This window comes from Suncus etruscus, chromosome 2, assembly GCF_024139225.1.
Source record: "Suncus etruscus isolate mSunEtr1 chromosome 2, mSunEtr1.pri.cur, whole genome shotgun sequence".
NCBI classification, from domain to species: Eukaryota; Metazoa; Chordata; class Mammalia; order Eulipotyphla; family Soricidae; genus Suncus; species Suncus etruscus.
Genome location: NC_064849.1, coordinates 94,800,354 through 94,817,690, shown reverse-complemented (window position 1 = coordinate 94,817,690; position 17,337 = coordinate 94,800,354). Strand labels below are relative to the sequence as shown.

Sequence of the window (17,337 nt, the reverse complement as noted above, 5' to 3'; positions counted from 1 at the left end):
ACTTTAAAGAGGAAACACTTTAAAAGAAGCACTTTAAAGCTTCTTATGACAAAAAAGCTTTTTATGATATAGTACTATTAAAGTTTTTTATGATATAGTAGTATTTATAGTAGTGTTTATTTATAGTAGTATTTAGTATAGTCACATGAGCACACATATCCACACATGTGCATACATATGAACATATGTGCACAATGTAAGACTCATTACAAACCCACAAAAGGACATGCACAGTGTATTCATGTATATAGACATGTACACAGGCTTGTGTACATGAACAATGATGTACATGGTCCGTGTGTACATAGGTGTGTGTAAGTATGTGTGTCCATGCATGTGGGTTCATGTGTGTACACAAGCATGAAAGACACCTCATGCATTCAGACATACATGTGCACGTGTGTACACAGGCTCATGTGTATACACAGCCACACATCCATGTTCTTAGGCTCATGCACACATGCAGAACACATCTCTCAGGGAGGAGATGGACTGGGGTAGGCAGCTGGGAGCTGACCCCTGGCTGCCCTGCTGTCTACACCTCAGGGGTGCCCGGACTTTGCTGGAACAGGCGCTTCCCAAGTGTCTCAACACAGAGCTGCAGGGGAAATGAGCTGTCACGCTGTGCCTATTATTACCCACAGCTCAGATAAGGTGGTCATAGCTGCCCAAGGTCATATGCCACCCTCCAAGGGACCCACCCAGGACTCTGATTCCCTCTGGGAAAGGGGAGACAGGCACTGCTTGAGGTCCCAGTGACTGTGACCAGGCACCCAGGAACCCAGAAGGAGGAAAGGAGAGTCTGGGAGTTTTTGTGTCCTGGCAAAAACTTTGCGAGAGCTGATGAAACCATCCAAACCCGAAATGCTGTGTCTGGCAAGATGCGCAACCAGAACCAGGGCTGGCCACAGTCACGCATCCCTGCAAACACACGTGAGCTCATCTGGCAGTGATCCTGGGACACACACCAGCAACAGTGACTGCCAAAGTGTCCCACACACTGAGTGCAGCCTCCAGTTCAAAGTCCAGCTTCTGCTTTCCTGACTTCCCTTGTCTCCAGCAGAGAGGCCACAGGCTTGCCTGCTCTTTCTGAGCAATACAACTGTGTCCAGGGCTGCTGTCTCTTTGGCCAGGACCTCAGGGCAGATTTCACTGCAGACATGTGGGCACATACACATACACATACTGGCCTTCCTGGCCAGTATCACCACCTTGGACCTCCCCCCCACCATGAGTCTCCATGTACATACAAAGGTCATGTACATACATGGGACGTGTACACACATACACACCATGTAGTCACAAGAAGGCTTTCCCCAATATTGCTTGGTACAAAGGTTATAAACGCTGCTTCCTATGTTCTTAGGGGAGTCCCTGGTACCATAACCAAGTGTGTGACACAGTCATGGCCATCATCAAGGAAGATAAAGATTTTGGTCATCATTAAAGTACAAGATTGCATGGGTCCAGCTCCAAGAGCCAACCCATCCCATCTACCACCAGATCCTTCCAGAAACACGGGCCAAGAACATCCATGCAGGGACAGCAAGTACAGAAAAAACAATTTCACAGTGGCAAAAGCACTCTCTGCCCATGAGAAAGGCAGAGCCAAGGCCAGGGACACATTTGGGGGTTGGGACACAGAAGAGCCAATTCACTTCCACATCTCCTGGTTTCCTCAAGTATGGCCAGTGTGTTTTAGTAGTCCCCAGCACCTCTGGGCCCAAACAACACAGATTGATCAAAAGCCGAATCTTCTGAGCACTTCCTGGGAAGCTCCCCCCTCCCCCCCATCTCAAAGGCAAATCCAGAAAAGATGCACTTTCAAGTAGGAGCAGGATGGGACAGGGATAGGTGAGGAAGTAGAACTGGGGGTTGCCTGAAAACTGAAAACACAGGCAGGATAGAAGGTATGTTTGCCAAGACAGGCCCCACACTAGTGGGGTGCTGCAGGCAGGGCTCTCTCCCAATCTAGTCACCTGACTAGCCATCTGCATGTGTCCAGTGAGTATGGGGGGAGACATAGGCACCACTTCAGAGAGTACAGAGGGGTGTGAGAATTTTTGAGTGTCGTGATGTATATATCTGAGCATAAACTATCTTGTGAGATTGTGGGTGCCAGCCTGAGTGACCTGGGTCCAAGGGTGTGAGTTTACTTACGTATCTGTCTGTGAGTGTGAAGTGAGTTCACCTGCTGGTCTGAGTGTGTGGGTGTGAGTACACCCACGTGTCGTGTGTGAGTATACTCAGGCTTCTGTGACGGTGTGGACACAGTTGTCTGGTTCTGCCTGTGTGTGCTGACACCTGGGGGTTATCCGGAACCTTTCCCCAATGCTCTGCCATCCTGAGGAACTGGGCAGCTACCAGCTGCAGGCAGAGTGGGATACTACCAGCAAGGACTGGTGCACTCTGCAGCCATAGCCCTGTGCTGTGACAGCCAATGGCCAAGGAGCGCCTTGGGAGTTGGCACTTTCTTGAGGAACAGAGAAGCCAGACCATCCCATTCAGCCAGTGCGTGAGACCCAGCCAGGGATGCATCCTGCTCCCAGGTGGGGTGCAGGCTGTGGCAAGTGGATGAGAAATGCCACAGCACTATGTCCAGCTGTTTCTAGAAGATCCTGCCACGAGGGCCATGATCAGCCCATCCAGGGCCACTCCTGGGAGACCCTAAGGTTGGCTTTGTGGGATACCTGGCTTCCTATGTCCCATGGAGGTGGGATGCATGTCCCTGGGTAGATGGAACATTCTGGAGACACTGATGCCTGGCTGCCCGTGTGTGGACGCCTCAGTGCAGCTGCTGCTCCGGGCTGAAACACAGCTGAAGCAGTCGGTCTGGTTCTCTCTTGGCTGCACTGCCCCTCCCCCACCGATTTAGTCTAGGACTCTGTTTGGTATTTGTTTAGGGCCACACTGGCCATGCTCATACCGGATGCAGTGCTGGAGATGGGAAACCAGTCCTGGCTACCATGGCTGCATCCTGCTTCTGTGCCACGCTCTTCCGCCCAGCCCATCCAGTCTTTAGGGTGTTTTTGCTACAACTCCAAAGATAAACTTCAGAAGGCCAGAGAGATGGTGCAAGGGCTAAAGCATTTGCCTTGAACATGTCTGATCCCCGGCACCCCTTAGAGTCCTCGTCAGTCAGAACCCTGCTAAGAATGACCCGGGTACGGGGTTAAGAGTCAACCCTGTGCCCTGCCAGGCATGACCCAACCCTTGTAAAATATGAGCCTGAATTTGTGCAGCTCCAAACAAGCCCAGGTTCTGACACCCCCGCAGTGCCTGCTGGAGAATGGGGTGCCAAGCTCCAGCACCTGCTTGACACCCCACTCTTGCAGGGTCAAGAGGCACCTAGGCTGCCAGCTGAGCAGGCACCTTAGGAGCCCCAGTGCCTGTTCCCAGTGTGGGGAAGGGACCAGCCCTCCTGGCCAGTTTCACCACCTTGGCCACCCCCCACCCACCATGAGTCTCCATGATCCCAACAGCCTCTTGGAGCAAATCTAGCTGAACTGAGAGACAGACAGGTAGGGGAGAGGGGGTGTTTCTGCTGAGCACAGCTCTGGACTGACCACGGGCAGCCAGGCCCTCCCCAATGGCTGTGCTGAGACTACAGTACCCACCACAGCAGGGCACTTGGCAGCTGCACTTACTGCCACAGCAGACCAGACCCTTAGATGCCAGAAGCCGAGGCGCCAGCATCAGTAGGGCAGGGTGCCTGGGATGGGTGTCCTGTCTAAAGGTGACTACACAGAGACCAGACACCAGGGGCTGAATGAGCAAGGGGGAGCACCTTCCTGGGGAGAAAGGACAGGATAAAGCAGTTTTCCCGCAAGTGAAAAGCCCCAAGAATGGGCGAGTCCCTTTCCACTGTAGTCCTGCCCTGACCCCTGCTGGCCAGCCTGTTACTAGGGCCCATCATGAGGCCCTGAGACAGTGGTGGGGTGAGGTGGGGGGGGAGAGCAGCTGTCTCAACCCACCCCCTAAACTCAGCACTGCACAGGAGAGGAGGAAGCAGAGTCAGTGAGGTTCATGGAAGGTTCTAGAAACAAGTTCTGGCACTGGAACCTGTGAGTGCAACCCAAGAACAAGGTAATCTTCCCTTTCCCCCTGTTCAGTTTGGGGACTCCCTGACACCCCTGTGATTAGGAGTGGGTGCTGTGAGGCTTGGGTTGCGGCCAGTCAATCCACAGCCAAACTCCTGAGGTTTGCAGGGTGCACCTGCAGTACTTTGCGTTCAGAAATTACACCTGGCTATGCTCAGGGGACCTATGAGGAGCCTGGGTTGGCCAGGTGCCCGTAGTGTCATCTTTCCAGGCCCCCACTTTCTGAGACTAACAATTCATGTCCCTCGTCTCCTCTCCCCCCCCACACACACACAGCAGCTGCCCAATGACCCGATAGCCGCCCAGCTTGGAGACAGGAGACAGAACATAGTCCAGACTTCACACTAGCCTTGCAAGTGGCCCAGCGGATGCCATCACCACCCATGGCCCCAGCACCCCACCCTTGCCAACTGTCCAGAAACATTGGGGAGCAACCTGAGCTCAGTGTGGTACCTCAAAATCAGGATACGCTAGAGACAACTGGGGATCTGGGATGAGCACAGACTGTTCCGGGGTCTGCAGTAACCAGTAGGAGTCCCTGTTGGTGGCCCATGGGCGGCAGCAGAATTATACAATGACCAGGATGGGTCAGTAAGCCCCACCCAAGGGGTTTCCAGAAACTCTGTGGGAGGTCCTGGGGACACAATTAGGGGGTGCAGAGCAGCTGTGACTGTTTTCATCCCAGCCAGACACTTGGGGCCAGTGACAGAACTGGGTGGTGGGGCCAGGGTCGGTAGGATCAAAGGACCCGAGTTCCAGGCCAGCAGGATCCTAATGGTGGTGTAGTGGTGCCTCACAAGGTGCTGGGAGCCCTGGAGAGCAGCTGGCCTGATGCCAAAGTAAGGGGTGCCAGTGCCCCACAGTCAATCCAGCACCCTGAGAGTCAGGACAAGCTTCCTAGCCCAGATTTAGGGTATAAGATAACCACCTGCCATCTCAATTCTTCAGAGTTAAAGGTCAGCTGGAACTCGGACCATAAACCAATGGCATAGACATGTCATGGGGAGCAGGCCAGACCCCTGGAGTGACAAGAACTTGGACAGGGCTGGTGTTTCCAGTCCAAGATCCATTGTCCTGGGGCTCCTGCAACACACTGCCACATCCCAGTCAGGCCAAATCCCAGCCAGCCCACATTTCAGTCATTTCCCCACTTTCCCCCCACCCCCTGCACACACAAGTCCCAGTCACAGCCCCATTCCAACTTCATCCTATCCTCCAGGTGCAAGTAACTCTGGGTATCCCTGGGCTCCAGACCTCGAAGGTCTCATGTCAACACCGATGTCCCACCTCACTAAGGAGGCCTCTCCCATGGGGGCCCCTTGACTCAGGCTCAGGATGGCTTGCACATGTCCTCAGGAGGGCACTTCCAGGCTGCTACAAGCCCCCAGTGCACATGGGGCTGCTGTGCAAACAGAAACTGGAGGCTTAAAGGAACCCTCAGAAGTATCCAGGCCTCAGAGCCTTAAAGAGAAACCTGCTGTCCCCTCAGGCAGTCACTAGTCAGAGCATGGACCAGCTTGCCTTTGGATAAAACCCAGTGCTTGGCAGCCCAGAATGCCTTTTCTGTTGCCGACTGATGTTGATGGCTCAAGGCAGCTCCCCAAATCTGATGGCGCTGCGATCTACAGAAGCCTGGCTGACCTGGGTAGACCTGCAGCCCTACATCACAGCCCCCAAGTGGCCACAGAGACTCTGGACATCAGTGCTCCAAAGTTTTCCTACTGCACTATGTGATCTGGGTGGACCTTTGGGATAATGCAGGCTCACAAAGTGGGGGCCTCACTCAAACATGGCCTCATGTGCAGGGCATGTCCCTGTGCCCAGGTGCCACCTGGCCACTCATGAGAATGCACATGGACATAGTTCAACTCCTCTCAGGTTCATGGACCCAGCAGGCACCACTCCCTGTGGCCTCTCCCATCCCAGCAGCCCACAGGGACAGGGGCCTGGCGACAGCCAAGCTGGCGCTGCCCAGCGACACCCCCCCATGCCCAGCTCTAATCCAGGGGGATAGCCGTGCTGGGCGCTGTGCTGGGTCTCCTGGCAACTGGGCATGATGAAGCCACAGGGGAACCTGCAGGTGGCAGGGAGGAAGCCTAGGCCCAGGGAGCAGAGACAGAGGGTGTGTCAGTGCCAGTGGCTCCCTCGTCCCCAAGAGGTCCCCTCCTACAAGTGCTCAATGAGCAAAACCCACCCCGTGTTCTGAAACCTGAAGACTAAGAGCGCATTATATAGTCTGGGGCAGATGCCCTGAGGGAGACTCACAGTCACGCAGTGACCCTCACTATCCCCTGCTCACAGTCACACTTTCAGTCCCCTGTTCACAGTCATACCCACAAGCACACGTATAGTCTCCTATTCACAGTCACACGCTCAGTCCCCTGTTCAGTCACACTCACATATCCCACACTCATAGGCACATATTCAATGACCCTCACTGTCCCCTACTAACAGTCACACTCACACATCCCACACTCAGTCACCCTCACAGTCATACTCACAGTCACACTGACAGGCACACCACACACTCATGGGTCACAGCACCACCCTTGTCCTGTGCACTTGTGGATGACACCAGAGGGTCCTATGGACTTCCAATGTCCTCTGGGCATTAAAAACTGCTGCGTGATGTGAACTTGGAGACAAAGTTGCTAGAAAGTCTTCTAGGAGTCAGTTCTAGAACATTCCACACCATTTCCAAAAAATGAGAATGGTGGGGCAGAGCGATAGTGCAGGATGCATGTCTTGTATGTGGCCAAGCCAGATGAGAGTTCTGGCACCCCCATCACAGTCCCTCAAGCTGGCCAAGAGTGAGCCCTGAAGTTCTGTTAAGCCCTGAATAAGCCAGCAGGAAGTTCTGAGCACCACTAGGTGTGGCTCCCCAAGAAACAGAAAAAGAGAAGCTTCGATTTGTTTTGTCTTTTTGTTTTTGGGCCACACCAGGCAGCACTCGGGGGTTACTCCTGGTTTTGAGCTCAAAAATTTCTCCTGGCAGGCTCGTGGGATGGTGGGATCGAATCTGAGTCCATCCCAGGTCGGCAGTGTGTAAAGCTAAGGCCTGCTGTACTATTGCTATAGCCCGGAAAAAGAGAAGCTTTGAGTTGTCCCAAGGATCCAAAGATTTTCTCTGGACATTTCCTGTTGCCTGGTCCTACCTTTCACTTCCTGTATGGGATGGTGCCCCATGGGACTATCAGCCATGGCATCCCTGGCCACATGCCAGTATCCACGGTACCTGCCCAGACTGCCAATGCCTAGCTGGCTACTTACATTGACCAGAGCTGCCATCTCCAGGCTCGAGCCCTGTGTGGGAAAGGGTGGCGGGTCAAGTGAAACCTCCACACAAGTGCCCACAGGAACCTGCCCACGGGAACAGTCCTGCTGATGGACACTCCGCCTGCCTCACTGCCCCTTGGGGTATTCGAGTTAGACCTGGCCCACACCACCTCTGTCCTGCTGAGACCACTGGGGCCTGCTGGCTGGGGAGGACTACATCCCACATCTTCATGCAGGGACTTGGCCACAGTGGGGAGCTTCCAGCCCCTGGTAGTGAAAGGGTGTGAGAGGGGAACCTGATGATGACAGACCCCATAGCCCCCCACACACAATGACCTCAAGGGACAGATGTCATGGACCATGACTCCTTTGCCAGGTGTCAATATTTGTCCTTTGTGTCTCTGTGTTGCTGTTTGCTGCCAGCTGCAGGTCATCAGGCTGGCTGGCAGAGGAAGTCACCGTGAAGAACACTGAGAAGTGCCTACACCCCGCCTCCTGCACCCATCCTTGCTAAACAGGAAGTGGCGAGGCCCAAAAGTTCCTTCTTCGACTTTTAGCCGCAATGCAGAGCCTCAAACTGACTTTGTGAATCATGGACACCCCTGCGTATGATAGCCACACCCCATACCCCCGATGTAGCTCCCAGCACCCCAAGTGGGCTGGGAGAAGCGGTCTCCAGAGTCAGAAAACACAGGCCTTGCTGCTCGAAGGCACCATTGGTCCATCAGCGGATGCAGGTCTGACAAGGGCAGCATCGGACAGTGTGTGCCTGTGTGTTCAGGCATCTATGTGGGGCACAGACACACACACACAGATTCGTATTTGCTTCCTGAGCGCGTTGGTTCATGTTTCTGTGGTGAGACCACACCCCCTCAGCCCACACCCCTCAGTTCAGCTCCAAAAGTGCTCTGAAGGGCTGGTGAAGACAGTTTTGGGTAAGGTTAATATTTAAACCTGTGGACTTTGAGTCCAGCAGATGCTCCTCCCAAATATGGGAGCCTCTGAGTGTGGACACCACAGTGGGCCCCAGCCTCTAGCTGTGGCTTCCTAAATGGAGAACCTCCCCCTGCCCATCGCTGTGCTCACCTGGCAGTTCTGCCACCTGTCTGGCTACATGGTGCCAGATGCCTTTAACATAGGCAGGAGGTCCAAACCCAGGAGGCTGCTCCAGGCCCCCACTCAACCCCAGAGGCACCTTAGGGATCCAGCTCCACAGACCATGTGGAGCAGCCACTGGATGAAGCTCTCAGCTCTACATCTGCCAGGGACTCCAGGGGGCACAACCATATCTAAGGTCCAACAGAAAGTGGCACCAACAACTTCACAGACAACTTAGGTTACCAGGTGGTTGATGAGCTCTGTTGGCCATACACACGTATACAGGCACACACATACATAAGCATGCACATGACTACACAAACATGTTCAGTACATACTAGTACATGCATACGATGTACATGAGCACACAATAGTACACACGTACACAAGCACACCTCTACACATGTTCACTAGTACATGTACATGTGTATTCAAGCATATTAGCACATGCACACATGAACACAACAAGCACACTAGCATAGAGATATGTGCCTGAACAAGTAACATGTGAACATATATCTACACAGGCATGTGTGTATGTGTGTATACCAGCACACACATGTGTGCGAACACACTAGCGAGTATGTGTGAACACACGGTTTCATTGCACTGTTATGTGTGCTTCACACAGACATGCATGGACACATGAGCATGCATGGACATGTGTCATGTGTGTTTATATGAGGTCATATACTAGCACATGCACACCTGCTTGTGTGTGTGCACACACACCTACATGTGCCTATGCACAATGATGCACATTGGTACACACAGGCAGCAGGCATGTGCAGACAGGTAGCACACTCAGTGTGTGTACAGCCAGCCCCAGGCCACACTCCATACTGCCAGGCTGGAGCTTCTGTTTACTGCAGCGTCACAGGCAGGCCAGGGCAATGTCCTGCACTGGGGACAGGCTGCCCTGTTAGGCAACAGCCAGATGGCACCAGAGAAGTCAGCAAACAACTCCTCCCTGCCCAGAGGAAGGCAGAGTAACGGCAGAGCCCAGGTGGGACTGTGGTTTTGGGATGCAGGGACCAAAGAGCCCCTTGAGGGGAGGGGCTGGCTGGAGTCTGCAGGAGGTCACCCCATTCCCAGGGAACACAGGCTGGCACAGGGTCCCTGTGGGGACAGAGGAGAGGGGGCAGGAAGCCAGAGGGTGGTTAGGGGCAGGAAAGAGTTCCTGCCAGGTCCAGCGCTGCATTCACACCTTCCTGGACCAGCCAGCAGTTCCTGGCACACGCCCGGATGCCGGACGCCTGCTGGGTGAGAATGAAGCCAGGCAGGACAGGGCAGGGCAGGAAGCTGCCTGGACCCTACCCACCTCCTTTTCAGCTTCATTCTGGGGGCACTGAGCTGGGCTCTTCTATTACAGGAAAATACACGTAAGCTACAATGTGGCAGCCAGTCAACCTCCATCGCCCCCAGAACTTCCTCCTCTTCCCAGCCAGGACCCACCCCCACCCCCAGGAAATACACACCCAGCCCCTCCCACCCATGTCCTTCCGGCCCAGGAGCCCTGACTGTCCCCACTGCTCATGTCTTCCATGTCTGTTGAACTGCACAAGGGCTACTGGGGTACAGTTAGTGCACAACCCTCCCAGACTGTGTCTGTCTGTCTATCTGCCAGAGTGTGCTCCTGTGCCTAGGTGGTGAGTGGGGTGCTGGGTCACAGGTTTATTCCAGGCCCACTCTGTGGGGTCCCCCTGCTACTTGGGGGAGGTCTGTAGAATTGAGTCTGAGGCTACAGGCTGGGGCATCCTCTTAGCTGGTCTGTGGGCCTCTCAGTCTCCACATGCAGCTTGTGAGACGATCACTCTCCCTGGCCACCCTGCTCTGACCCCATCCATCGCCTTGGCCCCTTCACCCCAAGATAGCTCTCTCTGAGCCTGACAGTCCCAGCCCCGTCTGGCCAGGATCCAGGTCTTCGTATGGGTAAGAAGAGGGGAGGGGGCAGCAGACTGGAGCCAACCCCTGAAGAAGCAGGAGGCTTCAGCCTCCCTGGCGTGCCCAGGGCCTCTGGTGTGGCAGCAGACGCAAAGCAACATGAAATATTCACGCACCAGAAAGCAGAGCAGGCCAGGCAGCACCACACCGAACCCTGTGGCTCACGGACACGGAGGCATGAGCTCACACACTAAGACACGCTCACACAACTCGTATTCATATAGTCGCATATTCACACAATACAGTCATACACTCACACGCTCACACACTCATACACATACATTCACACTAACACTCATATTCATACAGTCACACACGCTCACACTTGTATTCATACTCACAGTCACACATTCATACACGCTGACATATGTATTCATCTACTCACATAGTTGCATACTCAGACACATACATTTGTTCACACGCATTTTCACACTGACACTTGTATTCATACACTCAGACACATATGCTCACATGCATAAATTCATTCACATAGTCAAACTCACTCATACACACATTTTCATACACTCATATAGCCATGAACATACACTCACACACAGATACCCACATTCATTCACACTCCCACATACACACAGTCACACACATTCATGCACAAACAGACATACTTACATTAATTCACACACTCACATATATACACATTCATATCATACACTCATGCACAATCACACCCATTATACCCATACATAGACAGACTAACACATTTATTCATACACACTCATATATATGCTTCCACACAACACACATGCACACACTCACACACCGGGCAAAGACCCCAGCAGGAAGTACGTGGTCCCTATACCCCCACCCCTGGCCAGCACCTCTTTCTCTGCCCTCCCCACTGGTCCGCTCTATGGTCACCCTTATGAGCCCTACAAGTTCTAGAACTGTAGATAGCCCCCTGGCCCAGGCTCATCCCAACTCCAAGACAGTCAGGACCCTAGGAGAACACGGGCAGCTCAGGGGTACCTGAGCACACTGCTGACCCTAGATCTCAGTGTGCCCCCTCTGGGGAAGCTGTGGCTGAGCATCTCTATTCCAACAGCTGAGCTGTGTCCCTCCAGCCCGAGGCAGCATGGCCGCCCCCACAGCTGCCTTGGCCGCGCCTCCAGAATCTTCTGCCATTGTTGCCAGCTTCAGGGATGGTCTCCTGATTCGGGGAGCCAAGGTGTCATTGTAGGTCAGGGGACCCCGCAAGGGCAAGGAAGGGAGCACTAAGGGAGATGGTGACGATGGTTATCACCAGATGTGGATCTGGATATGGGGCTTTGCTGCTTCCACAAAGAAGCCTAAGGTCTTCCCCAAATCCGTTTATAAAAGAGGCTGTGAGGCCGGCGAGGTGGTGCTAGAAGTAAGGTGTCTGCCTTGCAAGGGCTAGCCAAGGAAGGACCTCGGTTTGATTCCCCGGCGTCCCATATGGTCCCCCCAAGCCAGGGGCAATTTCTAAGCGCTTAGCCAGGAGTAACCCCTGAGCATCAAACAGGTATGGCTCGAAAGACCAAAAAAAAAAAAAAGGCTGCAGAGTACACATGCCCCCCAATCTGAACCAGGTCTGGGAGATCACTTGTCCTCAACTCTCACCTGGGGAAGCTCATCTGTCCTCAACCCTCACTTGGGAATGTACATCTCACAACTGTCCTCTCCCCTCATCCGGGGGCACAATTTGTCCTCTCACCTCACCTGAGGCACACACCTGTCCTGTCTCTTCACCTGGGGTGCACACCTGTCCTCTCCCCTCACCTGCATGCATGCACACACCTGTCCTCTCCCTCTCATCTGTGCACAAGGTTTGGGCTGCCCCAATCCTAGCTAGTCCAGCCAGCCAGTGCCCTGAATTTGTGTCTGGCCATCACTGAGGGGGGGGGGGTGTTAGCACAGGGTAGATGTTGCACTGATATCTGGGGCCCCCAAAGCAAGGAGGGATCCTGGGTGATGGCCCACCTGGCACTTGGTGGTGCCTCCTCCCAGGGGCCTGATGCCAGCAATGCTGCCTCCTGCCCACTTGAGTCAGGGTGGAGCAACAGCGCCAACTAATCAAAGGACCTTTGTTCGCTGAGGGTGGGCACACAGGGTGACAGTTGCAGGAACTGGCCCTCAGCGCAGGGCTCAGGGGCTTCTGTCAAACACGGTCAGCAGGTGCAGTGAGGGCCGGGACACAGGGATGGCTGGAGGGGATGGAGGCGAAGGGAGGTGAAACCGAGTCTGGGCAGTGCCCTGGACAGCCCAGCTGGGCACATTACAGGGCAGGGGCAGGCAGTCACAGGCGGGCAGATGTCAAGGCCGCAACACAGCATGAGGCTGGGCAAAGGGTGTCCATCCAGGAGGGGGACATGAGCTGGGTGCCGTTCAAAACCTGGAGAGTCCAGAGGCAGCACCCAGACAACAGAGCTCGTACACCTTAACACCACCCCACGCAGGTCCGGCATTAGGCCCACAGGTGATGCTCCACGTTACCGGGAACCACGGGGGAGAAAAGCAGAGTCCCTGGAGCCGGGTTTCAGGTCCGAGTCCAGCTCCAGGAAACAACCAGAGACGGGCAGCCCTGCGCACAGTGAGGGGGACCCCGGACCCGGGGTCGCCAGCTGGGCTGGGAACTCAGCCGAGGGGAAGAACCCAGGGGACCAGGCAGTGCTGGGGTGTCCAAGGCCCCCCAAGGGTTCCAGTCCCTCTAGTCGGTCCTTGCCAGGACAGAGAAGGCAGAGGGCACCGGCACAGTTTCCTCATGCGCGCTCAGCCCCGTACGCCCTGGCGCTGGGTCCCCCCTGCCCTGATCGCTAGTCCCCGCCCCAGACCCCACACACACCCCGCCCCAGGCTGGGCGCCCCCCACCCCTACCGTAGCGGTTCGGCTCGTGGCAGTAGCGCAGAATGGGTAGCGCGTCCCCGCGCGTCTCCGAGTTGGACTCTTCGGGCACGGGCTCCGGGGTCCCGGCCGGGCTGGGGTGCTGCGTCCCCGTGTCCCCCTCGGCAGGGGTCACTATGAAGCGCTGGGACATGGTGCCCCTAGCGACAGCCCGGCTGCGTCCTGGACTCGCGAAGGCAGAGGAGGGAAGCGGGCAGGGCGGGCGGAGCGGCGGGCGGGCGGGGCCCGGGCGGGGCGGGCGCGGGGTGCGGGCGGCCTCCCGGGCGCGGGCCGCGAGCACCCCGGGGCCAGAGATCCAGCGAGAGTGCGGGGCGGGGCCTGCGTGGGTAAAGGGCGCTGGCCCGGCCTGCCCTGCCCTGCCCGACCTTGTCCTCGGGGCCCTCCGGTGGCCCGCGCTGGAAGCCCGGGAGCCTGGAGCATCCCCGAAAGGAGGGACTCGCCACTGGACCGAGCACCATGTCCAGGATGGGAAGGCTGGGGAGACAGGGGAGGATGGGAGAGACAAAATGGGGAGGATGGGGGAGACACGCGCCTCTCCTACGCCCTTGTACAATTGGGAACCCCAGGACACTGACCCAGCTTGGCCCGAGGCTCGGCCCTCAAGACCCCTTGATGCTTTCCTTGTGAGGCCAGAAATGTAGAATTTGCAGAAGAGCTTGAAGAAGTGGTCCCAGGATGGTGCAGTGAGTGAGGGGCTAAGGCTAGCTTCAGGGTGATAACTAAGGGGGCTCACCTCAGCTACAGCCCTGCAGACTCCCACATGGTGGCCTGCGGGGGCTGCCTCCCATCCACCCCTCACACATGCATTCCAGCAGGACAGAAAGTCAACACTTTTCCCTGGAGCACAGCCCTGGGCTGAGCAGAGTGCTCTACTCTCCTAGTCAGAGGTGACCCACAGCCTTTCTTGGGTTGGGGCGAGGGTAGCTGTGAGGTGCTGCTCCTGTTGGAGGCAGGGGAAGAGGTGAGGTCAACAAGGGGAGAGACCCAGGTTTGGGAAGTGATTTGCCCCAAGCCCACCTTCTTAGACTTCTCATGTCCACTGGTGGCAGCAAAAGGGTCACCTGTGTCACCTGCTCGTGTCTGCAGCAGATCTCAGGACACCCACATGGCTACACCTGTCCTCACAGGGCTCACCCGCATGCACAGCCACACCTGCACCCACAGGCTCGACATCAAGCCTTCTGCACAGGGCACACCCACTTCTTTGCTGCTCAGCCTTCCGGGTCTCAGGGTGCTCAGGAAGCCTGCTGGGTCTCCCCACAGATCCCCTTCACCAGTGTGGATAGTCCCTGTGCCTTCCCTGACCCTGCTGTTTTCCAGACCATTCAGGATGCTTGAAGCAGGTATTGGCAGGGCGTGTCATACCTGGCTCTGCTCAGGGATTGCTCCTGTTTTTGTGCTCAGAAGTGGCACCTGCAGTCTGGGGGTCATATGCCATTCTGGGGACGAAACTGTGTCGGATTCAGAACAAGGTCGAATGCAGGGCAAGTGTCCCTCCCTCCTCAGGTGGTTTGGAGACCCCTCCATTGGTCTCAGTGGAGGGGTGCTCAATACAGCCTGGGCTTCGCCTCGCCCAGCCCCATCCCTCCCAGGGGTGCGGCCTCTCTTTCCGGCGCTGGGCGGGACCTCGAGGGCCGCCTCCTCCAGGGCGCCTGCAGCTCTGTACTGCCCTGCTCTGCCTTGCCTTGCCCTGCCCTGCCCTACCGGCACCGTTTTTCCAGTTCCTCCTCACAAGCTTCGCAGGGATCTTTTACACCGCAGAGAATGATGGCTTTGTCTATCTTTGTTGTTTTTACTTCTTTTGGTTTCTTTCCCCCTTTTTGTTCTTGTTCTGGAATTTTCTAGATATTCCAGGGCAAATTGAATGACTTTGTTTGCTGAAAACCTTGTCTAGTCTGTGGCTGAAAGGGCTGGTCCCTTGCAAAACACAGGCTCGACTAGGGCAGCTTCTAGGCACTGCTCCAGGTATCAGGTTGGACCCACGGCCAGAGGCTCACGGAGGGAAGGGCCAGCAAAGGTGGGAAGAACTCTGGGAGGAGGAAGTGAGGGGGATTTGTGGGAGGCTCACGGTCCTTCCTTAGTGCTACACCAGCCCCAAGAGCCCCACCTGAACAGCCCAATACATTGTTACCTTAATATATATCATATAATTTATAGCCACGTTGAAAACACCTGTATTAATCACCTAATACGTTACTTGTTACCTTTATATCTATTACATGGATTTATAGCCAGGCCGGTCACAGCAGTCACGAATCACACAGACTGACTGGCCACAGCCCACTGCCCCCCCCCAGGTGCCACCCCAGTGCTCCCCAAGCAGAAGATTGGCTACAGGGAAGGTAAGTCCCTCCCAGGCCCAGGGGTGCTCAGGACACACAGATGAGGCTCCACTGACTATTACTGGGGTCTCTGGAGAGGTTAGGGCCAAGGCCCACACATAACACCCAAGTTCTGGGACTGGAGGGGCAAAGGACAGGGGTGTTGATGGGGGACTTGGGGCAGAGCAGACAGGGGCTTCAGGGGTGTTGGGCCACCAGTCACATTTCCTTCCTGTCCCTTGAGGCTGCTCTGCCACCAACAAAGCCTAGACTAGGTGGGCAGAAGAAAGAGATACTGAGAGACAGACACACAGACACAGATAGACACACAGACCTAGACAGATACACAGACATAGCCACCCACCCACACACACACACACACAGATGTAAAATCACCCCCAAGCTCAGGTGAATGAGTCTGAATCAGAGTCGTGTATAAAATAATCCAAACCAGGCTGAGGGTGAAACACATGTAGTCTGACAGTTTTCTACCTCGTATGTAGCGCAAGCTGCCTGCCAGACTAATGTTTTTATTGAGTGCAGAGACCACCCGCTGGTGGGGCAGTAAGGCAGTAAGTGTAGATAGTTCAGTCTATCCTGAGCCAGACCCACTCAGGTTTACAGTAAGACAATCTCTGTTTTGGAGTAAATCTAAGTTGTAAACAAACACAAAAAGGAACCAGGTGTGATCTTTGTTTTAGGTAAAATGAGGTGTAACCTAAAAAAATAAAAACAAGGTGTAACCTAACACACAGACATAGATAGACACACACATAGAGACACAGAGAGACAACCAGACAGACTCAGACATAGACACAGACATGTAGGTACACACAGACACAAGTAGAGACAGGCAGAGACAGACACACAGACACAGAAAGACATAGATGGACACAGAGACATACAGACACAGCAGGCATAGACACAGACATACGGACACAAACAGATATACACACACACCTATAGACACACAGATAGACAGACACAGACAAAAATATAGACACTGAGCCTGAGAGAGACAGATAGGGGAAATGGAGAGTCACAGACAGGTGGTGTGAAGGTTGGTAGGCAGGGGGTCCCTGCGGGCCCACCTCTGCCACAATATGCCCCAATGTTCACCTTCTTGTCTCCATGAGGCTCTTGGAGGAGCTGAGACTTTTTTGGGCCTCCAGAGGGGTGAGCAGGTGTGAGTCCAGGACCTGGGCCCTGGAAGTCCCCCAGTGAACCCATTATTGGGATTTTGAAGGGCTTCAGGGACCCCATCTCCCAACTCCTCACAAGGCTGTAGCAGCTGTTCTTCTGCTGGGGACAGAAGGAAGACAGGAAGATCCCTCAGTTGGAGAGGGGTCCAGGGAGATGAGCATAACCCCATCCACATCCAGGACTCCAGACCCCTCAGTCCCTTCTCTAAGGTCCTCATGTTCCCATCACTGCACCCCAACACATCCAGATCCTTCCCTGGGTCTCATGTTTCCATCAGCGCACCATCCAAGTGGCCAGCTCTGAGAAATGGAAAGAAACTTCTCGTTTCAGTGAGAAATGCAGCATCTGCCCGAGAGGCTGCCCTACCCTGTCCTGCTGATGTAGGGATGTTCCCTCAAAATACTGGGGATACTGGAGTGCTGCCTGCCTCACTCCTGGCATCTCCCAGGTCCAGGACTGCCCTGCCAGTTCCCCTGTGCTCCACCTCAACCCCCAGTCAACAGGGGATAAGACCTTTG

The 17,337-nt window shown here is 55.0% G+C and overlaps 1 protein-coding gene across 1 annotated transcript in view; it reads right to left on the bottom strand.

The window, feature by feature from the left end:
• Positions 1-13,455, bottom strand: part of SLC12A7 (solute carrier family 12 member 7) — a 40,835-nt gene extending 27,380 nt beyond the window's left edge. Inside the window, exon 1 of the mRNA XM_049767905.1 lies at positions 13,269-13,455. Within this exon, the coding sequence (XP_049623862.1) occupies positions 13,269-13,428 (160 nt within the window). The 5' untranslated portion in view covers positions 13,429-13,455. The remainder of the gene's footprint in view (positions 1-13,268) is intronic.
• Between the last annotated feature and the right edge of the window lie 3,882 nt (positions 13,456-17,337).